This window comes from Gorilla gorilla, chromosome 16, assembly GCF_029281585.2.
Source record: "Gorilla gorilla gorilla isolate KB3781 chromosome 16, NHGRI_mGorGor1-v2.1_pri, whole genome shotgun sequence".
Lineage (NCBI taxonomy): Eukaryota > Metazoa > Chordata > Mammalia > Primates > Hominidae > Gorilla > Gorilla gorilla.
In genome coordinates this window covers 44,986,663-45,013,187 of record NC_073240.2, presented here as the reverse complement: position 1 = coordinate 45,013,187, position 26,525 = coordinate 44,986,663, and the positions used below count along the sequence as shown (strand labels likewise).

Below are 26,525 nucleotides of genomic sequence, written 5' to 3'. Positions count from 1 at the left end.
ATTTGGGGTGACAAAGAGAAGGAGACAATTCTTTGTGATGTATACCTCCTGACATACTATGTTGTTCTATTGAGAAAGTCTGAAGACATAATTTCCAGTTCTAAAAGTGCAAGGAGAAGATTCATTGCTTCCTCTGCTCCCTACCAGCTGAAGGAGCAGTCTCCTTTTGTCTTCTGAAATAAAAAGAAGGAGGCAAAGGGTGTTAGAGTGGAGGGTTTTTTAGGGGATTAAACCCGGGTACTTTAGAACCTCTGAGGTCCCTTTAGCTTTTATTTAAGTAGCTCCTGTTTCCCAAAATAAGAGGGCTGGAGCACAGAGGCCAGACGGGCCAACTTAGGGTACAGCACAGGTCGGGGGCAGTCGCCCTATCTGGAGCGAGAGGTACCCGCATCCTGCAGGTGCAGGGACTGTGATCCAGCACCCTGCCGCCTCCTCACTCCGGCTCCCAAGAGGGCGGGAACCGCGGTGTTGCAGGGTGCGGGGCTTGGCTTCGGAAACGCAGATCAAGTGTATTTCAGGCGGCAGACATCAATCCAGTTGGGTGCTCACACCTGGCCCGGGGGAGGGGAAACAGCATCCATAGGAACCACGGGGCGGAGAAGAACCCCTCGTTTGGGACGCTAGAGGGCTGCTCCGGCTTGACTAGGTCCGACTGCTTTTCTGTGATTGCTTCTTTATCCCGCCCATCATCCCAGTACTCTATCTCGATTGGTTTTTCAGTCTGCCACTCGGTTCCGCCGCGCTGGCCCCCATTGGCCCCCTCCAGTTGAGGCCCCGCCCCGCGAGCTGGGCACTGGCACTGGGGCGCCGAGGAGACAGAGCCCGGCGTTTGATCTGGGCTGGGGGGAGGCGGTGGCGGCTGAGGGAAGGAGGAGGATAAGGAGGAGGAACGAGGCCAGCAGGAGGCAACGGCAGCGACGGGGCCGGGGTGATGGTGCAGGTGCCTGGGGTCGGTGCGGAGCTGCCGGGCTGAGGGACGCCGGGTCCAGGGTCCGCAGCGCCGCCGCGTCGCTCCCGGGCGGGCGGGCGGGAAGATGCTGAGCAGGTTGATGAGCGGCAGCAGCAGGAGCCTGGAGCGCGAGTACAGCTGCACCGTGCGGCTGCTGGACGACAGCGAGTACACCTGCACCATCCAGGTCAGCGCCGCGCCGCCCCGCCCCGCCCGCGGGACCCCCTTGTCCCCCAAGTCTGGTCAACTTGGCCGGCGGCGGCCGCCGCCCAGGGGTCGCCCCAGCCCCAGCGCCGTGCTTTGTCCGTTCCTGGTTGCGGCGGACCGCCCTAGTGCAGGGCGTCTTCACCGGAGCCCCTGCCGGAGCCCCTGCCGGAGCCCTGGCACCCGGTGTGTCACCGCCGCCGCGGGGCGAGTCTCCGCGTCCCACACCCCTAAGTCCTCCCCTGCTCTCCCTGGGTGAGGGCGCCCCGTCCTGGTTCCTCGAGCCCGCCCGAGTAAGGTGCACCTTTCCGGGGCGCCCGGAGGGAGGCGGGTAGGGCGGTAGGCTCCTAGCCCGGCCGCCCCGTCGGGGGCGCAGGCTTTGGCTCTCTGGCCGGGCAAGGACGTATGGCTGGCTTTTCTTATCTTTCTTGGGTTGGAAGGATAATGGTTTATGTCATAATTCCTCCCCCCCCCCCATTTGTGAGTCAGAGCTTTCAGAAGGTAGAACTGAACGCGCAGCCCATGCGGAGTGGCCTATTGAAGGAAGCCCAGTCCTCTGGGTTTTAGAGATTTAGGCCCCCTCCCGCCTTTCGATCCCCAAATTTTATTGTGTTGGGCGGTTCTGGGGGACGTGAGGTAAAGATTTAGCAACAAGTCCCAGCGATTTGGGGCTTGGAAGTGGCCAGGAAGAATCGGCGACTTACGAAAAACGCCAACAATACGGTAATGCTCAACAGCATTTCTTTCAGAACCTGGTATTTTTGAAGGGATTTTTACAACCTCTTGCTCATGTTCCTTCGCTACTGCTGTGTGCATGTCAGGAGTAGTAGTCTTTCCCGGGAATGCAGTCACAGCCCTCTCTCCTCCCTTATGAAAAAGTCAGAGGTTGAAAACATTGACAATGCTCCCGTGTTTAGTTCATCAGCCAGGAGGATCCTGCGCTCATCGCCGGAAGCTGCTCTTTGTGGAGAAGCAAATTGAGCTGGACCCAGAGGGGTCTCACCTGATCCTTTGCCTTTGCAGCAGGAAAACAGAGGAGGAGGCTTCTGGCTCAGATGTGACAGACAAAAACTGTCGGCCTGGGTCCTACCCTCAGTGTCTTCTTGCCCCCCGCCTCCTTATTTATTTATTTTTGCTGACAGTGCTCAATCGCGGAAAATAGCGGTGTGTGAGAAAGACACTGGGTAGTGTATGAGAGCAGCTGGTCTCTGCTGACTCCGTGCTCAGTTCAGCCTTCTCCTCACTTTCCCTTTTCTCCCTCCCCTCGAAACCAGCTCTGGGCGTAAGTGCTGACTGCTGCCAAAGATCCATGAGGGTAGAGAAAGAGCACAAAATCTCTTTTTAAGGCTACTTAAATACAGACTAAGCAGTCATAAAGATGCTAGCCATCAAGTGAAAGGATTTTTGTAGTTGAATATGATAGAGAGATGCTCTGTATTATTTCCTTGCTGAATGAGTGGAATACTACTTTTTGTTCCTATTGTATCATTGTACCATGTCCAATTTTTTTTTGTTTTTTTTTTTGTTCTGCTGGGGTATGAGAATACATTGAGTTGATATCTTCACCATTTGAGTATATTGTCTAGAGCTTTTTAAAAGTCTTTATCCTTTTGTTTTAAAATTTAAAGCATTTATCCAATAGCATATGAAGGGGAGTGTGAGATTTAGACTTTATAAGTCCTAAGAATACTTTTGGGGTATGTGAAATAATTTCCGAGGCAGGTCATTAACTTTTGCAAAGGTGTAGAATACAAATAAAACACAATTCACATCACCATTTCGCTAGAAATGATCGTTAACCTTGTGGTTTTAAAGTATTGCAGTGAGGCAAATAGTTATTTTTTTCCCAGTTAGTGGAACCTTTGAGGTTGCTTGATTGGTATTATAATTGTGGGTAGTTTTTATTACCATTTAGAAAAAGAATATTTTTGAGTTAAATAGGACTTATTGGATTTGTGCTTGCTATATCCTACTATGGCTGTACTTATTTTCCTACTGCTCTCATTTTACATTATTACAATTTAATTTTATAAAATATCTAGGCCACCTAAAAAATTAAGCTTGGTGTAATATGGCCACACTGTAGTAAGTGTCCACTGTCTAGACATGTTAATGATTGTGCATTGTGATTTTTGCATGGAATCTAAAGAACACAGGGATTGTTAAGTATATGTAATGTTGTCATTCTTTGGCATCACTTTTGCGAATTGCTTTTGTTTTTACCCATGTGAGGAAATGTAGCAAAAAGACAGTATCTTATATGAAATTAACATTTTCTGCATGTAGCTTTTTTGAACATTTAGAAATTGAGCTTTTCTTATCAACTTTTCCCTTCATGCATTTCTGTAGTGAGCGTGTGTGTATATGTGCATGTGCTTATTTGTTAAATACTGGGCATAGGATCTTTTAAATCAGTATGGAAAGGATCTGTGAACTTCTTATTAGGTTAAGCATTATTCCCAACATTTTAGGCATTGTAGCACTGTATATTTTAATTTTTATGGTGATAATTTGAACTCATTTTCCTTAAAGTGTTGTATGCCATATTTTTGTTTAAATAAAGTATCTATTTTAGAATGATTTTACTGCCTTAGCATAATCAGAGACTACTTAGGATATTACAGAATCAGAAATGTATCACTGGGTTGGAGTCATGATAGTTCCATTTGGTAAATTTCAGTTATAGGAAATTCTGTCAAAGTATTTGTCTATCCTTTCATAATGCAGCATTTATTCCGATCTGGCATTTAGGATGTAATTATTAAGGTAATGAAAATGCCTTATATCTTTTCAGTGAAGGTTGCCACAGTTACCAGACTATTCTTTCACTCTTTCTGATATGCAAATGTATTTGTAGACCATGAGAAATGAAAGTATACATAGGAGGGTTGTAGTATAATTGCTCCCCTGTGAAGAACATTGTTAACAGCTCCCTGCCAGTTTTGAAGGTCATTGCCTCGTAAATGCAGATCTGGTCTACTCATCTGTTTTTCATTCATCTGTTTCATTTATGGAGATACATATATATATATATATATATTTACCACATTTATCAGCTTACTTTGTTATTTGGAGAAAATAGGGAAAATTAAAAAATGAAAAGATAACTAATATCTTTGAACTCAGTATACTGAAGGAGTCATTTACATGCTTAGGCATGTAATATCCTAAGGAATAGATTTTTATGTTTTTAAGAAACGGGATCTGGCTATGTTGCCTAGGCTGGACTTGAATTCCTGGGCTGAAGTGATTCTCTCGCCTCAGCCTCCCAAGTAGTTGGGACTACAGAAGTGCACCACCATGCCCTGCTTATAAGGAATAGATTATTTTATTATTATTATTATTATTTTTGAGTGGAGTCTCGCTCTGTTGCCCAGGCTGAAGTGCAATGGCGCAATCTAAGCTCACTGCAACCTCTGCCTCCTGGGTTCAAGCGATTCTCCTGCCTCAACCTCCCGAGTAGCTGGTATTACAGGCACCCACCACCATGCCTGGCCAATTTTTGTATTTTTAGTAGAGATGAGGTTTCACCATGTTGGCCAGGATGGTCTCTATCTCTTGACCTCGTGATCCACCCGCCTCGCCTCCCAAAGTGCTGGGATTACAGGCATGAGCCACTGCACCCGGCCAGGAATAGATTTTTAACTATCTTTCAGCTTATAATAGTTTATAAATTATGAGAATATATATTGCAACATTTCTAGTAGAAATATGTGTTGAAAAAATACCTATTTTCAAGTCAGAAATGTTAATCAGTTTTTTGTGATTACTGAAAGGTGAGCTACTCTAGAAATGAATTTGATTTTACTGAGAGACATATTAAAATAATGGATTAAGCAGCCAGGTTAAATTGTGCAGTTAAATAAGATACTACCATAAATAGAATGTGTGTGCAGGGGCATTTCCATAGTATAACCAATATTTGGATTTGATTGTGGCTCAACCACTTAGTAGCTGTGGTAGCTAGGGTGAGAGAGGGAGGGAGAGAACAAATGTATTGAGCCCTGTGCTTGCCAGGCACTCTAGAGTTTATAATAGATTAAGAGAAAGCTATAAATCATAAACCCTAAGAATTATCACATCTAGTTCGATGCCTTGCATAGTTTTAATTCAATAAATATTTGTTCTAATTTGTTTGTGCTACATGATTGCTATGTTAACTTCACTTCAAATTTTCTTATTCCTGAAAACAATAAACAGTTCTAACAACTGTATAACTCTTTATAGTTTTAATCCATTCCATTACAAACCATTTTGCTGTGTGACCCCTCTCCCGGGTGAGAAGTACAGTATGTTAGTGTGGTATTTATGAGGTCTTTGAGGTATTTATGAAGTCAATTTCTGCAATTATCCTTTGTTGAATTAGTGGAGTGCCAGTTGGTATAGCTCCTATGACTTTTTGGTTTGTCTTTTAGGATTTCAAAACTTTCAGGTCCCCCTGCCTCCATCTCTGCAAGTTTAGAGGGCTTAGATCAAATGAATACTGTGTGATGCAGTACTTCATGGAGTGTTAGAGTTCTGCCAGAATTAGGATTTTGGGTGTAGGGATCACCATAGCTACAGAAGTTTCCTTCACACTTTTCCCCTTAGTACCCCATAAAAGAGGAGACAGACCTCCTCACAGCCTCGTTTTCTCACCTCTTGCTCCAAGAGGAAGTGGACCATGCTTCCCATCCTGTTTCTAGTTATATCTATTTTAAGTTGAATTCACCTTTGATAGCCTCATCTATAACATCCTGTCTGACTCTGCAGACCCTGTTTCATGGAGTAGCCTACTGCGAGTTGCTCGTCTCTCAAATGTGTCTAGTTAGGGCTTGTACTGAAGAAGTGAATATCATGGAGGATTGGGAGCAACCTTATAGCTTCTGTTTCTCACTTCTGTAGTGCCCAGGAAGGACAGTGCTGCTTTCCTGGAGGCCAGGTGATGGTTGTTGCCCCTCTGTTTTCTGGTCTTGACCTTTTGGGGCTTAGGCCAACCACCTCAGTGGTTTTCTTATGCAGCTGGGAAATTTGAAGGGTACTAAAGCATCTCCATTCCCATGTTGCAGGGAGAATGGTGTTTCCCCTAAGACAGCAAATCGCCAATTCATATGTCTATCCTAGCAAATGAAGCAGGTCTTCCATTCCTTTTTAAGACCCTAGACCCTGGTGACCAATAAAACTCTTTGGACTTTTGGCTAGACATGGTGGCTCATGCCTGTAATCCTGGCAATTTGGTAGGCTGAGGTGGGAGGATCACTTGAGATCAGGAGTTTGAGACCAGCCTGGTCAACGTGGTAAAACCCCCGTCTCTACTAAAAATACAAAAATTAGCCAGGTTTGTGCTGTTACATGCCTGTAATCCCAGCTGCTCGGGAGGCTGAGGCAGGAGAATTGCTTGAACCTGGGAGGTGGAGCTTGCAGTGAGCCGAGATAGCACCATTGCACTCCAGCCTGGGTGGCAGAGCAAGACTCTGTCCCCCAAAAAAAAAAAGTCTTGACTTTTACAAGCACTTTAAATACAGGTAGAGCCAAAGATAAACCAGGGGGAACAGAGGGTCTAAGTTCACATACTCCCAACCTCCAGTTTCTCCATCAGGCTAAAACTGTCTCAGAGAAATTTAAATTATGGACCTTTTGCCTCCCAAGGTCAACGTGTGATCTTCATTATTGTTGTCAACATTTTGACCAAGATAGGCCCCTATATTGGTCTTTCAACAGTTGTAATTGTTGTATTATTTCTAAAGATTGTGTTTTACTTTTGTGGTCTTACCAACTTTCTAGTATCATATCCTAGATTTGGGAGGCAGGAACTTGTAAAGACTCTTAGGTTCAAATTCCCCAGGCTTTTGCCTGCTACCGTTAGACTAAACACAAACTTGTGTGAATCAAGTTCTCTAAAGAGATCCTTCCGTGCCATGCTCATGAAGGCAAAATAATTGGGCCACATGCTTGGCAACCACTGAGTTTGTGTACAATAGCTCCATTCACTTGTCTACAGAAAACACCCCTTTGACAGTGATTATAGCTTTCAACCCCCCACCCTTCCACTTCTGACTCCCCGAATTACCATGACCTCATCTGCTGCTTCGTATTTAGAGGTGCTCTGGACCACTCCAGAAGTGCCTAGAACTCGTTCCTGTGTGTTAAAGATCAGTTCAAAGCCTCAGACAACCACTGCCCACCAAGAAAAACCATTCAAAATCAGGACCAAATCTAGCTATTCTTATGCCTCATTTGAGTCATTTTACTATGTCACAATTCAGGGGCCCTTTTCCTTCAGTAGAAATTGTGAGGCCTCTCAAAAGCATGGAAAATGAAATAAGGGATTGGATAAAGCAGTGGTTCTCAAAGTATGGCCCCTAGATAGGCATTATCCATATCACCTGGGTACTTGTTAGAAATGCAAATTCTTGACCCCATCCCAGACCTAGTGAATCAAAAACTCCGGGGATGGAGTTCAGCAGTCTGTTTAACAAGTCTTCCAGGTGATTCTTAGGCTTGCTGAGGTTTGAGAATCACTACTACTGGGTTACAGAGATATTTAGTAGGTAAAATGGACGAGTGTTGATTGACTGCATGTAAAATGTGAGGGAGAGGGAGAGGTGAAGAAGGAATCTCACATTTCTAACTTTTGATTTATTCCTGAATTGTCTTAATAGATTCTCTTCCCTTGCAAGGTAAATGCTAGGTTGTCTACAGATATGCATACCTATTTTCAAGTGGGTAGGAGTCTAAAGATTCTGCAGTGCGTCATTATACCAGTTTGATGCTGTTGTATTTATTGGTTAGTATTTTTTGTCTCTCCTGACCTAAAAACAGTAGATTATTGTATATTTGTATATTTTTTAAAAATAAATTTTGTTCACAACTTGACACACTGGGGGAAAGGAAAAGTCAAGGCCCCTGTTGTCGAAGGGCTTACAACTTAGGGATTGGAAACACGTAAATAACAAACTATGAAGCATCATGGAATTTGGAGCTAAGACAAGGGGATATGTTGTGGCAATGCAAATTTGGGTTGGAGTTTGGGAAATGGGGAGGGATTCCAAAATTAATAATTGTTTTTCAAAGGAGATGAAATTTGAACCAGGTTATGAAAAATTGCCAAAAGCAGGGCCAGGCACTGTGGTTTATGCCTATAATCTCAGTGCTTTGGGGGACCAAGGCAGGAGGATCCCTCGAGGCCAGGAGTTTGAGTCTATCCTGGGCAACATAGCAAGACCTTGTCTCTACAAAAAATTTAAAATTTAGGCTGGCATGTTGGTGTATGCCTGTAGTCCTAGCTACATGAGGGGGCTGAGGTGGGAGGATTTCGTAAGCCCAGGAGTTTGAGGTTACAATGAGCTATGATTGTGCCATTATACTCCAGCCTGGGCTACAGATGGAAACGCTGTCTCCTAAAAAAAAAAAAATTGCCAAAAGCAAAAATGGCATGGGGATGCGTAAAGAGCATTCGAGGCTGAGTTAACAGCAGAGTACTTCTAAGCGGAAAAGTTAAAAATGTAAAGTCTTTAGTTTTTTTCTTTAGTATGTTTATCTGACTTATTCTGGTATAGTTGAGTCAAACAACAGAAATCTGCTTGGGGAAAATTCCTGTCAGTAAATTTCAATCATACTTGACATGCAGAGAGGAATCAATCTAAACTAATAATGCATAAAGCTAGTGTTGAATTAAATCTAATTCTAAAACTGTATAACACAAATTAAGATTCTTCACAAAGCAATGGCATTATGTCAAGAAAAGGTGGATTCAGATTTCAATCTTCATTCTGTGGCTGCAGTAACTACATATGAATTTTATTTCCAAGAGGACTCTTCTCTTCAGGATCAGTTTAATCATCTGACAAAAAAGAGGGTATCAAATTGCAACATTTAGCCGATGTTTGAAAATCCTTTGATGAATACAGTGCAGCCCCAATTGTGCATTAACAGTTAAGAAATGTGACCCGTGGAGTCCTAAAAGGCACATTTCAGCATCTCTGTTCCCAAACCTAAGCGGCCACCAAAAATAGCTTCTCTTGAGGACCGAGGATTGCGTCTCTGAATTCCCCAGTGAACCCCTGACAGCTTCGAAGTTCCCAGCCCTACACAGGGTGTACTTTTAGCACTCAACACAATGCCAGGCTAGAGCTTTGGGGATGGGAACCTCCAAGAAAGCACTGTTCGGCATTTGGGCAATCAGTGTTCGGCAGAATGCCAATGCTAATAGGTTATTTTGCTCTGGAAAAGGAGAAAAAGAAGGGATAGTCTAAAGACTGATGAATAGGGGATGACTGACAATACGGACACTCCACTTTATTGGAGAGATTAAGAGGGCTTGCTGTGAAGTGGTATTGTGGGAGCCAGAAAAATTAGCAAAGGCCCACAGGCCCAAGACCTGAAATAAATAGTGGTACATCAAACCCGCATGCCCTAGGGCACACTCAAATGTCTGGCCACTTTCAGTGAACTTGTAGTAGGAAAAAGCCAAATCATTAGGAACCCTCATAGTCTGGTACTCCATCCAGGCACTCCTTAGTCAGGCAAATTATCCTTCACCTCCAGACAGGTGCAGAGCCTTTTTTCTCTACACCCTGACTTAACCCAAGGGCCTGTAGTCTGGGCCTCAGTCTAATTTTGAGGATACTGAGTGGAAAAGTTGGCTTCAGGGTTTCCAAAGGATTCCAAATACTCTAGGCAGGAGGTGCCACTAAGATTCTTGTTTTGTTAGACTTGAACCAAGCAGGTAAGAACATTGATCAGAACACAAGAAAGGCCAGGTGCGGTGGCTCATGCCTGTAATCCCAGCACTTTGGGAGGCCGAGGTGGGTGGATCCCCTGAGGTCTGGAGTTTGAGACCAGCCTGACCAACATGGAGAAACCCTGTCTCTACTAAAAATAAAAAATTAGCTGGGTGTGGTGACGCATGCCTGTAATCCCAGCTACTCTGGAGGCTGAGGCAGGAGAATCGCTTGAACTGGGGAGGCGAAGGTTGTGGGTGAGCTGAAATCGCGCCATTGCACTCCAGCCTGGGCAACAAGAGAGAAACTCCGTCTCAAAACAAACAAACAAACAAACAGACAAAAAACACAAGAAAGCAGAATTAGTGAATTCACATAAGGATCTCATGTACTTCCAGAGGTAATTTAAGATGGAGAAAGCATCTAGCCTTCCCTCTTTTAGATTTTTTGCCTCTAGAGCATTTTTTTTTTTTTTTTTAAGATAAGAGTCTCACTCTGTCGCCCAAGCTGGAGTTCAGTGGTATGATGTTGGCTCATTGCAACCTCTGCCTCCTGGGTTCAAGCAATTCTTGTGTCTCAGCCTCCTGAGTAGCTGGGATTACAGGCATGCACCACCACGCTCGGCTAATTTTTGTATTTTTAGTACAGAAGGGGTTTCACCATGTTGGCTAGGCTGGTTTCTAAACTCCTGACCTTAAGTAATCCACCTGCCTCAGCCTCCCAAAGTGCTAGGATTACAAGTGTGAGCCACCATGCCTGACCTTGCCTCTAGAAGACTCTAAAGGCCCCAAAGTTATTATGGAGTTGGAGGTTTGTAGGTCAGAAGGACTCCATGGATTGGCAATGATGCCTGGAATGTTATAAGGCATATTAAGCATGCAATTTCTCAGTATACACTTATCTGTCTAACAGAATAGCCCCTCAGCTCTTTGGGAGGCCATTTGGAAGTTATACTATCAAAAGAAATTTGGCTGTTGAGCAGTGAAACTCTGATAAAAACATAAGGAAGTCCCAGTACTGAAATGCAACTTCTTCAAACTATGCTCAGCTTCAGATTCTAGTACATGTGAAATAGGTTTTAAAAAACTAGGAGAGGAGTTTGCTTGGTGTAGCTACAGGACATAAAACACTGAACCAACTAAGCAGCACAGCTAATCTGAAAACTTAATACTTTCTTTGCTTACTTTTAAATTTATCTTACATAATTTAAAAAAGTTTGTTTAAGTGAATAGCCACATTACAGACTGTACATCTATGAACTGTTTTCTAATTTTATGGTAAGGAGATATTACCCATATTCTAATTTGTAATATTGGGTATACTGGTCAGTCTGATTATTTTTAAAGAGACAGATATAATGATATACTATCTTGCTGCAAATGAGATCTTTCAGTGTGTCATTATAAAATATTATGGACTATTTTTACTAATGATTTATCTCACATAAGCTACTTTCTGGCTGAAAGACAATGACAAAAGAAGTGGGAGAATTTTACTTTTTTTTCACTTTCTGAATTCCACAATTTTATTTCTTGCCATCTTTCCTGAACAAGGTAGCCCTTCTGTTCATCTCTTATTATCTCCTTTGCTTTATGCTAATTTATACTATTAGCCTCTCATTTAATAGAGTCTTTTATCACCATTTCTAATTGCCATCACTGCTTAGTTATACCTTTGCTGGTAAGATTCTTTGTGTGATGGTCACACCTTCTCTTGGTAGTGAGAGGTATTAAATAGGTGCATTCATAGTGTATGTAAATGTACACTAAGGCATGATGTGATATGTGTACTTTAAGTTCATTTTTAAACATAAGAGTGTTGTATATTTAGTTAATTGAGGCAGTACAAGCAAATGGAAATCTGTATTGTATAAAATGACATCTTGAAACTCCAACCTAAAGATTCCTGAAAGCCTTGGGCTTTAGCTGGATTGGTATTATATGTTAAGAGTTTTCTATTAACTTTTTTTGGTAATAATTTCTTAATGGATTAATAGACCCAATGTGACTCTGTGTCTACTATGTCTTCAGGTCTGGTGCTTCAGGAATGGGTAGACATGATGGCAGGAGGTGGACTTTCCATGGCCAGTAAAGCCTTACTTTAGACAGCCAAAGTTAGAGTGGAGGGAGAATTAAAATAATTGACTAAATGGAGAAACAAAAGATCAAAACCAGAGAAACAGAGGGGTTGGAGTGAGAGCCTTAAGCAGAAATACCTGGACGAATCTGGAGGGAGAATCTGGAGAAGCAGGTTGAGGATAATGAAAGAACATTGGAGATCTTTTTTTTTTTTTTTTTTGAGACGGAGACTTGCTCTGTCGCCCAGGCTGCAGTGGCGCAATCTTGACTCACTGCAACCTCCGCATCCTAGGTTCAAGTGATTCTCCTGCCTCAGCCTCCCCAGTAGCTCGGACTGTAGGCTCAAGTCACCACACCTGGCTAATTTCTGTATTTTTAGTAGAGACAGGGTTTCGCCATGTTGACTAGGTTGATCTCAAACTCCTGACCTAAGGTGATCCACCTGCCTCAGCTTCCCAAAGTACTGGGATTACAGGCCTGAGCCACCGTGCCGGCTGAGATCTATTTTTTGTTGTTGTAGCTGTGTGTGATGGTAGAGGCTTAATGGTTTAAAGGAGCCCTCTGGGCCTGGCCTCCATGTGGGGGTGACATTTAAAATATTCTACAATCAGTGAGTCATAGTGAACACCTCACTGCACAATACTCTGCCACAGTGCACTGGTGCTGGGTATAGAACCCTCTGCTGGACGGGCCACTAACTATTTAGTGCTGACCACATTCTATTCTCTGGCTTCCCATTTGCCCTTGCCAGATGTGGGGACCAAATTGTGTAGGTTTTACCTTCCTGTGGAGTGGTGGGCCCATTCACATCTTTCACATGTTTCCCAAGTGCACCTCTAATTATTTTATCTTTTAAAAATCCTACATGGTTTTCCCATTGCCTACAGGATAACAGGAGCCTTTTAGCATGGCACAGAAGGCCCTCCATAATCTCTCTGCTACCCCCCTTTCCAGCATTGTCTTGTCTCATCTTCCATATGCACCTTTTCTCACTGCATAGATCACCAGCCTTCTTGTTCCAGGGTAGACTCCCTCCCCATTGTTGCTGGGCAGTGCCTTGGGGGACTTATAGCACTTACCATATTGAATTGTGAGTATTTTTGCCAGAACAGTGGCTAACGCCTGTAATCCTAGCACTTTGGGAGGCCGAGGTGGGCAGATCACGAGGTCAGGAGATCGAGACCATCCTGGCTAACATGGTGAAATCCCGTCTCTACTAAAAAAAAAAAAAAAAATTTAGCCTGGCGTGGTGGCAGGCGCCTGTAGTCCCAGCTACTGGGGAAGCTGAGGCAGGAGAATGACGTGAACCCGGGAGGCGGAACTTGCAGTGAGCCGAGATCATGCCACTGCACTCCAGCCTGGGCGACAGAGCGAGACTCCGTCTCAAAAAATGAAATGTGAATATTTTCTCACATGTCTGTCTCTCAGTGTACTGTGAACTGTTTGAAGAGCAGAGATATCTTTGTACAGCTAGTAACTAAGGTGTCACCGAGGGGCTTAAAATATGTTGATTGTAGATGTGTATGAATAAAAGTATTAGCTCTGAAAAAATGATTATTAAATAATGCAAATGGGCCTGATGCGGTGGCTTACACCTGTAATCCCAGCACTTTGGGAGGCCAAGGCGGGTGGATCACGAGGTCAGATCGAGACCATCCTGGCTAACACGATGAAACCCCGTCTCTACTAAAAATACAAAAAATTAGCCAAGCATGGTGGCACGTGCCTGTAGTCCCACCTACATGGGAGGCTGAGGCAGGAGATTTGCTTGAACCTGTGAGGTGGGGGTTGCAGTGAGCCGAGACCGCACCACTGCACTCCAGCCTGGGCGACAGAGCAAGACTCCATCTCAGAAAAACAAAACAAAACAAAAAGCAATGTAGGGCCAGGTGTGGTGGCTCACGCCTGTAATCCCAGCACTTTGGGAGGCCAAGGTGGGCAGATCACATGAGGTCAGGCGTTCAAGACCAGCCTGGCCAACAAGATGAAACCCTGTCTTTACTAAAAATATAAAACTTAGCCAGGCATGGTGGTGCACGCCTGTAATCCCAGCTACTTGGGAGGCTGAGGCAGGAAAATTGCTTGAACCTGGGAGATGGAGGTTGCAGTGAGCCGAGATCGCACCACTACACTTCAGCCTGGGCGACAGAGCAAGACTCTGTTTCAAAAAAAAAAAAAAAAAGCAAATGTAAAGTTACCTATAGCTTGAGCTAAATAGGTGAAAAAATGAACCCATCATGTTTTCTATTTTTGAGAGTTATGATATGGTGATATTATTTGTTTTGTTTTGTTTTGAGACACGGTCTTGCCCTGTTGCTGAGGCTGGAGTGCAGTGGCATGATCTTGGCCCACTTTACCCTCGAACTCCTGGGCTCAAGCAGTCCTGTCTCAGCCTCCCCAGTATCTGGGACTACAGGTGCATGCCACCAAGCCCAGCTAATTTTTAAAATTTTCTTTTGTAGAGACAGAGTCCTGCTATGTTGACCAGGCTGGTTTCAAACTCCTGGACTCAAGTAATCCTCCCACGTCAACATCCCAAAGTGCTGGGATTATGAGTGTGAGCCACCGTGCCCAGCCTATGATGACTTTAAAAGGTGGTTAGTTAGTGGTGAGGGTTGCACAACTCTGGGAACATACTAAAAACCACTTAATTGTATACTATAAAATGGTGAATTTTATGGTATGTGAATTAAATTTCAGTGCTAATGTAAATTTCCTAATTTTGATAACATACTATAGTTATGTAAGATTTTACCACTGGGGGAAGGTGGGTGAAGGGCACATGGGACATCTCCTTACTATTTTTTGCAATTTTGTGTATCTATAACTATTGCGTAATAAAAAAATGTAAAAAGGTTAGGATGGGCACAGTAGCTCATGCCTCCAACACTTTGGGAGGCTGAGGCGGGAAGATTGCTTGAGTCCAGGAGTTTGAGACCAGCCTGGGCAACATAGTGAGACCGCTGTCTCTACAAAAAATAATAAAAAAAAAAAATTAGGCATGGTGGCATGCTGCTGTAGTTCCAGCTACTTGGGAGGCTAAGGTTGAAAAATTGCTCGAGCCCCAGAGTTGGAGGCTGCAGTGAGTTGTCATCAGACCACTGTACTCTAGCCTGGGCAACAGACCAAGATCTGGCCTTAAAAATAAAAAAAGTGATTAAATTAGTTTTTCTAACCAAATGTGTTTATGATTAAGTTTGGGTTTATGGTTTAGAATTGCTATAGAATGTTTTCTCACTTGATTAGAGATCCAGTTACTTTTTAAAATTTTATGTCAATATTTTATTCTCAAGTATCATATGTCAAAACCTATCTACTTATAAATAATCCTATATAATTATCAATTATAATCTAATAAAAAGATAAAAATTAAGGATTTAGAAATGGTATCTTGGCAGTATTTTTCTTTTTTTGAGATGGAGTCTCACTCTGTCATCCAGGCTGGAGTGCAGTAGCAGGATCTCAGCTCACTGCAACTTCTGCCTCCCAGGTTCAAGCGATTCTCTTGCCTCAGCCTCCTGAGTAGCTGGGATTACAGGTGCCCACCACCACGCCTGGCTAATTTTTGTATTTTTAGTGGAGACAGGGTTTCACCATGTTGGCCAGGCTGGTCTCGAACTCCTGACCTCAAGTGATCCGCCCATGTTGGCCTCCCAAAGTGCTGGGAATACAGGTGTGAGCCGCCGCGCCTGGCCAGTATTCTTTTTTTACATCCTTTCTCTGTAATTCTTTGTTCCTTTAAAAATAATATTTCTGACATAATTACAATTAAAATGAAGGTACTGATAAGTTATGAATATTATGACATGGTGCCATTTTTGTGTCTTAGAGAGTTATTTGCTATAAAGTCCATATTACATATCGTTAATTTGTAATATATGTTAATTGATTTAAAAATTATTGAGTTCTTTGTTCCAGGCTCTGTGCTAAGTGCTTTATATGCATTCTTTCATTTAATCTTATCTATAAGATAAAAAATGATATTGTCTCTAATTACAGATGATTGCAATGAGGCTTAGACAAGTGAAATAACTTAATGTCCCAGGAGTAGTAAGTTGGGAAGCTGGGATTTGAACTTACATCTGTGTGACTACAGAGTTGTTTTCTTTTTTTGCCTTTTTTTTCTTTTTTTTTTTTTTTTTAAGAGGTGGAGACTCACTATCTTGTCCAGGCTGGAATGCAGTGGCTATTCACAGGTGTGGAGCACAGTGCACTGCAGCCTTGAACTCCTGGCCTCAAATGATCCTCCCACTCCAGCTTCCCAAGTGGCTGGGATTATAGGCACACACCACTGTGTCTAGCTACAGTTGTTTTACTTCTCTCTGATGATAACTCGGAGTGAATTGGGAGAACTGTGTTAAATGCCTGGCACTGATTATCTTTGAGACCTTGGTCAGGTAACTTAATCTCTAAAATTGCAATGTAACCCTCTTATTTGCCAAATGAGGAGGCACAAATAGATGATCCCACCAGCCCCTTTTAGCACAGATGTTCTGTAGTTCAAGAAATTTATCCTTGGCTCTATAAGTTGTTTGTTTAATGTGTGTGTGTTCCCTCTGTGAAGGATATTATTTATAAATACAGATGTTCCTTTTAAAGAAAGAGATGTCAAAGGAAGAGCTTGGTGACTGCTTCCATCTATGATCTGGTCTTTCATTTTGCAGAACACAAAATACAGCTTTATATGCTCATTCAACTGATTTCAGGTTCTCGGGAATTGATTCATGCTAACCAAAATTGTAAGAGCTTTTGTTTTTTATGTATAATCCAGAATCTTAGTTTGTCAATTATAATGGAATAGTGAATACTGGTTTCTGCCATTGTAGGCACTTCTTTTAGGATCAGAGACTTTGGAAAACCAGATTAGAAACTATTTGGAAGGCAAAGGGAATCAAGTGGGTTTGAGGGGTATTTTTCAGGTTCAAAGTCTTATAAATGATCTCTGTTCTGTAGTAGAGTTCTAGTAATTATATATCTACTGGAATCAGTTTTCTTTCTCCTTTAAGTAGTAGTTACTAATGGCTGGTAGTCTTCTCTTTTTCTCCTACTTCATGCAGATTATTGTACCTATGCTAATATGACTTTTTTTCAGATAGGTTAATTTTTCCTTTTCTTATTTTTTTTAAAGGTACATCCCAGTCTACATGATACTGTTTACTTTGATTAGACTTGGGTATTTATTTATTTATTTATTTAAAGACAGAGTTTCACTCTTGTTGCCCAGGCTGGAGTACAGTGGTGCAATCTTGGCTCACTGCAACCTCTGCCTTCTGGGTTCAAGCGATTCTCCTCCCTCAGCCGCCCAAGTAGCTGGGACTATAGTTGCATGCTACCACACCTGGCTAATTTTGTATTTTTAGTAGAGGTAGAGTTTTACCATGTTGGTCAGGCTGGTCTCGAACTCCTGGCCTCAGGTGATCCACCCACCTTGGCCTCCCAGTGCTGGGATTACAAGTGTGAGCCACCGTGCCCGGCCTAGACTTGGGTATTTCTTAAGACTCAAATCTAAATGTCATTTCCCCTCTAAGTTAGAGGACTTGGCCAGACAACTTTAGTTTTATGTTGACTTTCACTAGTTCACCTTTCAGAGGGAGGACTCTTTCTAACATTGATCCCGAATTCCAAGGGGAATTCTGCCATGGTCCATATGTTTTCGACTATATTGTCATTCTGTCATCGGCAATATATAAACTTGATGGTATACGTAGGAGGCATGCTCCTCTTAGTTATAGAACTCAGTAAGGGTGAGTTCTGGTATATTTCAAAGGTTTCCACTATTCTTTTGATCTCAAGTTTCCAAATATAGTTTTCTGTATCTCCTCAATGTAAACTTGCCTTTTAATTTTTTTATTTTATTTATTTTTGAGATGGAGTATCACCCTGTAACCCAGGCTGGAGTGCAGTGGTGTGATCTCTGCTCGCTGCAACTTCCGCCTCCCAGGTTCAAGCGATTCTCCTTGCGTGAGCCTCTCAAGTAGCTGGGATTACAGGCACCCACCACCATGCCTGGCAAATTTTTGTGTGTTTTTAGTAGAGATAGAGTTTCACTATGTTGGCCAGGCTGGTCTCGAACTCTTGACCTCATGATCTGCCCGCCTCAGCCTCCCAAAGTGGATTACAGGCATGAGCCACAGTGCCCGGCAAAACTTGCCTTTTATAAGTCAGATTTATTGGGGTACAATTTACATAGATTAAAATTAACTTTTTGAGCTGTACAGTTCTATGAATTTTGACAAATATATGCAAGTTGTGTAACTACCTTGTATGGAATATTTTCAGCACCCTGTAAATTTCTCTTATGCCCCTTTATGATCAGTCCTCTCCTCTTTCTCCAGCTTCTGGCAGCCACAAACCTGATTTCTGTCCTTACAGTTTTGCCTTTTCCACAGTGTTATAAATGGAATCATACAATATGTAATCTTTTGAGTCTGGCTTCTTTCACTTAGCATAATGCTTTTTTGAGATACAATTTACATACCATAAAGTTCATCTGTTTAAGGTGTACATTTCAGCAGTATTTAGTATCTTTTCAGAGTTGTGCAACCATCAAGATATCTAATTTTAAAACATTTTTATCACCCCAAAATAAACCTTATACTCATTAGCAGTTATTCCCCAATTCTGACTCCCCCCGCCCCATAGCTCCCTATCCTAGGCAAACACCTACTTTTCATCTCTCCAGATTTGCCTATTCTAGATATATTAATTAATGGTATCATACAACGTGGTCTTTTGTAACTTCTTTCACTTAGTATAATGTTTTTCAGGTTCATTCATGTAGTAACTTGAATGTTTTATTTTTTTAATTGCCAAGTAATTTCCCATTGTATAGGTCATAGATATACCACATTTTGTTTATTCATCAGTTGATGGACATTTCAACTTTTTGGCTATTATGGATAATGCTTTGAACATTTATGTAAAGGTTTTTGTGTGGACATGTTTTCCTTTGTCTTGAATACGTTATGAACATTTTTGTACAAGTTTTTGTGTGGAAGTATGTTTTTATTTCTTTTGGATGGATACCTAAGAGTGGAATTGCTGGATTGTGTGGTAATTCTTTGTTACCACATGAGCCAGCAAACTGCCAAACCCTTTTTCAAACCCTTTTCCACAGTGCTCAAACCCTTTGGAACTGTCAAACCCTTTTCCACAGTGGCTCAAGGGTTCCAGTTTCTCCTGGCCAATCCTCACTATTGTCTGCCTTTTTTTTTTTTTTTTTTTTACATATTTTATTTTATGAACTTTCTTTTTTTTATTATTATACTTCAAGTTTTAGGGTACATGTGCACAACGTGCAGGTTAGTTACCTATGTATGTACATGTGCCTTTTTTTATTACAGCCATTCTAATGGGTGTGAAGGAGTATCTTGTTGTGGTTTTGATTTGCATTTACCAAATGACTAAATATGTTGAGCATCTTTTCGTGTGTTTATTGGCCATTTGTATATCTTTTTGGGAGAAATGTCTATTCAAGTCTTTGGCCATTTAAAAATTCGGTTATTTGTCTCTTTGTTGAGTTATAAGAGTTTATTATATATTCTGGATACAAGTCCTTTATCAGATAGATGATTTACAAGTATTTTCTCCTAGTCTGTGAGTTGTCTTTTCATTTTCTTGATGGTATCTTTTGAAGCACAAAATATTTTAATTTTGATGGAGTCCAATTTAATAATCTTATTTTTTATTGCTTGTGCTTTTGGTAGCATATCTAAGAAATCATTGCTTAACCCAATGTCAAGAAGATTTATACCTGTATTTTCTTCTAGGAGTTGTATAGTGTTAGCTCATACATTTAGGTCTATGATCAACTTTGAGTTAATTTTTGTGTACGGTGTGAGATAGGTGTCCAAAGTTTTGCTATTACATGTGGATATCCAGTTGTCCAGCACAATCAGTTGAAAAGGCAATTCTTTTCCTCATTAAATTGTCTTAGCCCTTTTGCTGAAGATGAATAGACCATAAATATATGGGTTTATTTCTGGACTCTAAATTATATTCCATTGATCTATCTATTTACCTTTATTCCACTACCACAGTATCTTGATTAATAGCTTTGTAGTAGGTTTTGAAGTTGGGAAGTATGAGTTCACCACCTTCATTCTTTTTCAAGATTATTTTGCCTGTTCTTGGTTTATTGCATTTCCATATGAATTTTAGAATCAGCTTGTCAATTTCTGTAAAAATTCCAGGTGGAATTTTGATAGGAAGTATATCGAATCTGTTGATCAATTCAGCAATTCAGGGAGTGTTGCCATCTTAACAGTATTAAGTCTTCTGATTCATGAATGTAGGATGTATTTCCATTTATTTAGATCTTTAATTTTTAAAAAAATGCTTTGTGGTTTTCAGTGTAAGCATAATGCTTTTGAGATTCATTCATGTTAGTGTGTATATTAGCAGTTTTTTCATTTCATTGCTGAGTACTATTTTATGGATGTATCACAATTTGTTCATCTATTAACCCATTGAGGGACATTGGAGTTTTCATTTTTTGGCAGTTATGAATAAGGCTGCAAAAAGACATTCACATCCTGGCTTTTATATAAATATAGGTTTTCATTTTACTTAGGTATATACCTAGAAGTAGAATTACTAGTTGTATATGTGTGTCTGTTTACCTTTATAAGAAACTGCCAAACTGTTTTCCAAAGTGGCTATATCATTTTGCATTCCCACCAGCAATATATGAGAATTCTAGATGCTTTGTGTCCTTACCAGCACTTGGTGTTATTAACATTTTTTTAAAAAGTTATTTTGATAGGTATATAGTGATATTTCATTGAGGTTTTAATTTACATTTCTCTAATGGCTAATGATATGGAGTGTAAAATAATGAAATCCTAGACTTTTAGAGCTGGAAGAGACTTGAAAGAGTTCATTCCTGGTTTTTATATTCTGTTCCTCAGACATATTTCATGGGGTGTCTGAGGTGGGGATTTGGGGACTGAGGAGCATGCTGAGTGCTGAGTGGGTGGGATCTGAGCAACCTGCCCAGAAGGGCTCTACTTTTTATCAGTTTTAAAAATATTGAATTTCCAGGTGATAAATTGTTAGAAAAAAGGTGGCTCTGTTAAACAAAAATGAAAGCTACTGAACTGAATTTTTTTTTAAATTTTATTTTACTTTAAGTTCTGGGATACATGTGCAGAATGTGCAGGTTTGTTTCATAGGTTTACATGTGCCATGGTGGTTTGCTGCACCTATCAACCTGTCATCTAGGTTTTAAGCCCCGCATGCATTAGGTATTTGTTCTAATGCTCTCCCTCTCCTTCCTCCCAACCCCCCAACAGGCCCCGGTGTGTGATGTTCCCTCCCTGGGTCCATGTGTTCTCATTTGAACTGAATTTTTTTAAAGGGCAAAACTGAGACCCAGAGAGGTAAATTGACTTACCCAAGATTCTGTAGTCTGAAATGGATTCATACAATAGGGCTGTTTATTCTGCAGTGCACTATCTTGTCATAACTTTCAGATTCTACTATTTGTTGACTCAAGAATTATGATAAAAAGTCTTCTGACCAAGATTTGTTAAAGTCATAAATATTTTAAAAATTTTCTTTTATATTGAAAAGTAGTATATGGAAACTAAGTCATTTTTCATGAGTTAGCTGTACTGACTAAAAAATGAGGTTATCTTTTCTTCAGGAATCCAATTTCTAGTACAAAACCTTCCAAAATTACTGTGCTTGGTTTCTGTGTAATGTGGGAAATCTGGCACAACTGTCAGAGGTTATAAATGACAATACATTATAGAAATAGGTGAGGGAACAAGCAGGGATTTGCCATTGGGAAACAGACATTATATTTTGTTATCAGTTTTGATGAACACTGACAATGGTTCATCAATGTTGAAAGAGTAAAATTGAATTCATTAGATGCAATCATAATGGTTAGAGTAAGTTTTTTTTTAATAAGAAAAATTCAGTTCTGAAATCTTTCCTTTATTGAGGTTTTTCTAGAAATTACCAGAGTGTGAAAGCAGTTCTATACAGTGTTGGCAATTCTGAGATTGGCTTTGGGACTGATGAGTGAGCAATGCATGGTTACATTGAGCAGAATTTTATTAGAATGCCTTTGGTGGATTTGAGTAGAAATTTTATTTAATAATGGTATAGTGAAAGGAGTATAGTGTTTGAACTCAGGAAACTTGAGGTCAGACCTTGGCTCTGCTTCATACTACCTATATGACCTTGAATGAGTCACCTAACTTCTGTGATCAGCCTATTCCCAAGAGTTGTGTGAAGATGAGAAAAAAAAAAGAGAGAAAATGTATCTGAAAGTACTTTATACATTTTAGTGCTATTTAGCTATAGTTTTATTACTAATAATCATCTTTGAACTTGCAACATACAGGATTTTTAAAAAATGATTTTTCAGCCACATGCGGCAGCTCATGCCTGTAATCCCAGTACTTTGGGAAGCCGAGATGGGAGGATCGCTTGAGCTCAGGAGTTCGAGACCAGCCTGGGCAACATGGTGAAACCCTGTCTCTGCTACAGATACAAAAAAAATTAGCCAGGCATGGTGGCACATGCCTGTAGTCCCAGCTCCTCGGGAGGCTGAAGTGGGAGAATCACTTGAACCTGGAGGTTACAGTGAGCCGAGATTGTGCCACTGCACTCCAGCCTGGGTGACAGAGGGGGACTCTGTCTCGAGAAAAAAATATATATATATTTTTCTTCCTTATATTTGGCTATAATTTACTTGTGTTCTTTTAGCCTCTGTCCTATGTCTCTCATTTTTGGAGTTTTTGGAAACTTTGCTCTGTCCTAGTCCCCCTCCTCCTCTTTCAAATAGATGACACTTTCTCACTTTTGTCTATTAGGAGAACTAGCTGTATTACTTTTTTCCTATGGAAAAAAAGAAATAGTTTTTATTTTCTACATATATTAAGCCTAACAACCCTGGCTAAATTATCAAACCTATAAGCTGCATGTAGGTTTTCTTATTTGGCATTGAATTTCCCTTCCTTGTGGTTAAGTTCCTTGTATTTCTGCCTGCCTTTCCTCTAGGATTTCTGTTTCCTTTAGATGTGTTTGAAACCTAATATGCCTTTACCTTGGTCAAGCCCATTTGTTGGTCTGTAATAGAGTTACAATACTTCATCATGATATATTTTGTAGACATGAACGGTGGGGTCATCTATTTCAACTGCTCCAATAATGATGACAAGCGATTTCATGTGTTGATTTGACTCCTCTGTCTTAGATGGAGTTAAAAGTTATTTGCCAGTCCTCAGTAACTGTAGACACAGGAGACAATGTTGGAAACAATGTTGGTGAAATGGAAGTATCTTTTGATAGCTGAAGCTGGTAAGGTTGTCAATTTTAGTGTTATTTCCTTTTCTTCCTGGTTAAGAGAAGGAAAACTTTTTCCTGAGGGTTTTTATTTTCAGTGGCTACTATCTAATCGCTTATTTTTATTTAAATTAACTAAAAAATAAAATTGTATATTTTAAGTAGTTCTGAGATGAATGGGTATTCTGGAGAACAAGCACATCTGCATCAAATACTGTTTCATTCTTGGGAGTTTCATATGCTTGCTAGATCTACTTTCATTATTTGGAGTAATATTTTTAAAATAATAGCATGTCCCGTTTTTGAAACTAGAGGCTAGTTTTCAAAAAGCCACTGAATTCTAAATTAAAGTGAAGGAAATAGCAATACTGACTGATGTGTTTATAATTTGCCTAGAATTACCTCTTGGTTATTTATACTTTGTATTTCAGAAACCACACTCTTAATGTATGTTTTCTGAAATAAAAATGGGCTGGGTATGGTGGCTCACACCTGAACCCCCAGCACTTTGGTTGGGAGGCCAAGGCAGGAGGATGGCTTGAGTCCAGGAGTTTGAGACCAGCCTGGGCAACATGGCAAGACCCTGTCCCTCAGAAATTTAAAAAAAAAAAAAAAGAAAAAGAAAAAAAGAAAGCCAAATATGGTGGTGCACACCTGTGGTCCCAGCTACTCAGGAGGCTGAGGTGGGAAGATCACTTGAGCCCAGGAGGTCAAGGCTGCCGTGAACCATGATTGTGCCACTGCACTCCAGTCTGGGTGACAGAGCAAGGCCCTGCCTCAAAAAAAAAAAAAAAAAAAAGTGTAGTGATATTGTGTTAAAAGCCAGCAGAGGCTGGGATGGTGGCTCATGCCTGTAATCCCAGCGCTTTGGGAGGCTGAGGTAGGTGGATCACTTGAGGTCAGGAGTTTGAGACCAGCCTGGCCAACATGGTGAAACCATGTCTCTACTAAAAATCTAAAAATTAGCTGGGGCGTGGTGGCGCACGCCTGTAGCCCAGCTACTCATGAGGCTGAGGCACCAGAATCATTTGAACCCGGGAGACAGAAGTTACAGTGAGCCGAGATCACGCCACTGTGCTCCAGCCTGAGTGACAGAGCGAGACTCTGTCTCAAAAGCCAGCAGATACTGACCAAAGGCATACTTTCTCTAATAATGACATTCTAGGGTCATTTTGTTCATAGCAATCATTCATGGAGGGGTAGAAAGACAGAGGCTGGAATGGGGTAGGTGAAGTATCAATGCCAGTTGAGTTCAATTCCCAACCTCATTGGAAATTCAGAGGTTGTCATATACTTTAATCATTCATATTTTGGGAAAATCATAACTTAACCCAGAAAAAAAATAATTTCTAAAGATACTACACGGGCAGCATTCTCAGTGTGTATTATTATATACTTCAACGTATATTAAAAACAAAACCTCAAACAAAAATACTGGATTCCTTATACAGCCTTGAAATTATAACCAAAAGCTTGTAGTGTTGAATACTCAGTAGACGAGAAAGATTCATAACTAGCAAATTGGACAGTTTGAACAAGTTGATCAATGAACTGGCTGGAAATAGAATGACTGCTTTAAAATATCACTTAGACATAGTTATGGTAACAATTATAATTTAGCTTTCATATTTTTAAGCAATATATACATCAAGAAATTCTAAAATTGTCACTATTCTGTGATAACTTAGTATATTTTGTATTCAGATATTATGCAAAAAATGTGCACTAACACATACTTTAAGAAAAGCAGGTTATTTTACTTAATATTTTAGGGTATCTCTGTGGCTTCTTAAGATGACTGCTTATAGGCATATATCTTGTCACCAAGCTATGGATATTTTAGATTTTAATGGTTATGTGTGTGTTTTTAAAAAACGTAGCAACATGAAGAGATTACATCAATTAAAGCTTTATGAGATAGAGCAATATAGGTATATCTTGTCATGGAATGGCTTTCTAAAATATTATAAATGGAAGTATTTTAAAATAAACTGTAAAAATCGATAGTAAGTCTCTTTGTTAAGTGAAAAATCATGTATAAATTAAAGTAATATATAACTCAATTTAGAGTTTTCATGTTATAGGTGTTGTAGTATAACCAACTGGGTAAGGTAACGCCTTGTGGAGTAGCAGACAAAAGCCAGTGGCTTATCTAAGGGCAAAAACTCCATCAAAAGTGGCTGGCAGGGTTCAGAGACTCAGCTTGCTTTCTTTGCAAAAGTCCCTGGGCCTAGGAACACTGTTGGGGCCAAAAAGAGAGTGAGTATAGGATCATAACTACAGAATGGGAAAAATTATGGGGAAATGGGGATTTCTTTCCATGTACAAAAAGGTATCTGAAAACATATTTAAAGTTTTTTTTTTTTGGATATGGAGTCTCACACTGTTGCCCAGGCTGGAGAGCAGTGGTGTGATCTCGGCTTACTGCAACCTCTGCCTCCTGGGTTCAAGTGATTCTCTCACCTCAGCTTCTCGTGTAGCTGGGATTAGAGATGTATGCCACCACGCTCAGCTAACTTTTGTATTTTTAGTAGAGACGTGGTTTCACCATGTTGGCCAGGCTGGTCTCGAACTCCCGACCTCAGGTGATCTGCCTGTCTTGGCCTCCCAGTGCTGGTATTACAGGTGTGAGCCACCATGTATGGCCTAATTAAAGTATTTTTAATAAGCAACCAGCTGGGCTTGATGGTGTTCTCCTGTAGTCCCAGCCACTCGAGAAGCTGAGATGGATCACTTCAGCCCAGGAGTTTGTGGCCAGCCTGGGCAACATAGTGAGACCCTGTTTCTTAAACAAAAAAAGCAACCACGTGGCCAAAGTAGGTTTTGGGAAATCTGTATTTGAGAAGAAAACTTTAAAAAATAATATTTAAAAATAAGAAGGAGCAATTTATATGTTGATACTATCTCTTCTCCAGGAACAAAAGAGTATGTAGTAGTTCTATACACAGGCAATAAGTGAAAGGCTGAATATTATATTCACCTCTGAATATGTTTCAGTAATAATTACATATATTTTTCTATAACACTTGGAAAGGAGTTTCAGTAGTATTATACCTAAGTATGGAAATAGTTATAGTTACCATATTTTTAAAAAGTATATTCAGGTAGTCTAACTGAATTTTATATTCTCAGAAATTATATATAAATAGCTATCATTTGGGGCTAAAAACTTCCTTGTTTTGTTATTGTATCATATTGGAGCTCACATATTTTGATGAGAGGTGACAAAGCAAGGGTCCCCAGAAATCTGCTGTTGTCAAGGAAACCCATATAAAACCTGACCCCACATCTTCT

General features: G+C 40.8%; 1 protein-coding gene and 1 long non-coding RNA gene across 7 annotated transcripts in view; both read left to right on the top strand.

Moving 5' to 3' along the window:
* Positions 1–776: 776 nt before the first annotated feature.
* The window catches only part of FRMD5 (FERM domain containing 5), a 330,818-nt gene continuing 305,069 nt past the window's right edge, over positions 777–26,525 (top strand). For 4 of the 6 annotated variants that reach the window (XM_063698971.1, XM_055363578.2, XM_055363577.2 and 1 more), the window contains exon 1: positions 799–1,136. In XM_063698971.1, the coding sequence (XP_063555041.1) occupies positions 1,035–1,136 (102 nt within the window). In that variant the 5' untranslated portion in view covers positions 799–1,034. Of the gene's footprint in view, positions 1,137–26,525 lie in introns of all 6 variants that reach the window. The other 2 variants (XM_004056096.5, XM_063698970.1) reach the window with 2 other exon arrangements.
* The window catches only part of LOC129527116 (uncharacterized), a 152,105-nt gene continuing 126,737 nt past the window's right edge, over positions 1,158–26,525 (top strand). Inside the window, exon 1 of the long non-coding RNA XR_008672054.2 lies at positions 1,158–1,876. This is a non-coding gene — a long non-coding RNA (uncharacterized lncRNA). The remainder of the gene's footprint in view (positions 1,877–26,525) is intronic.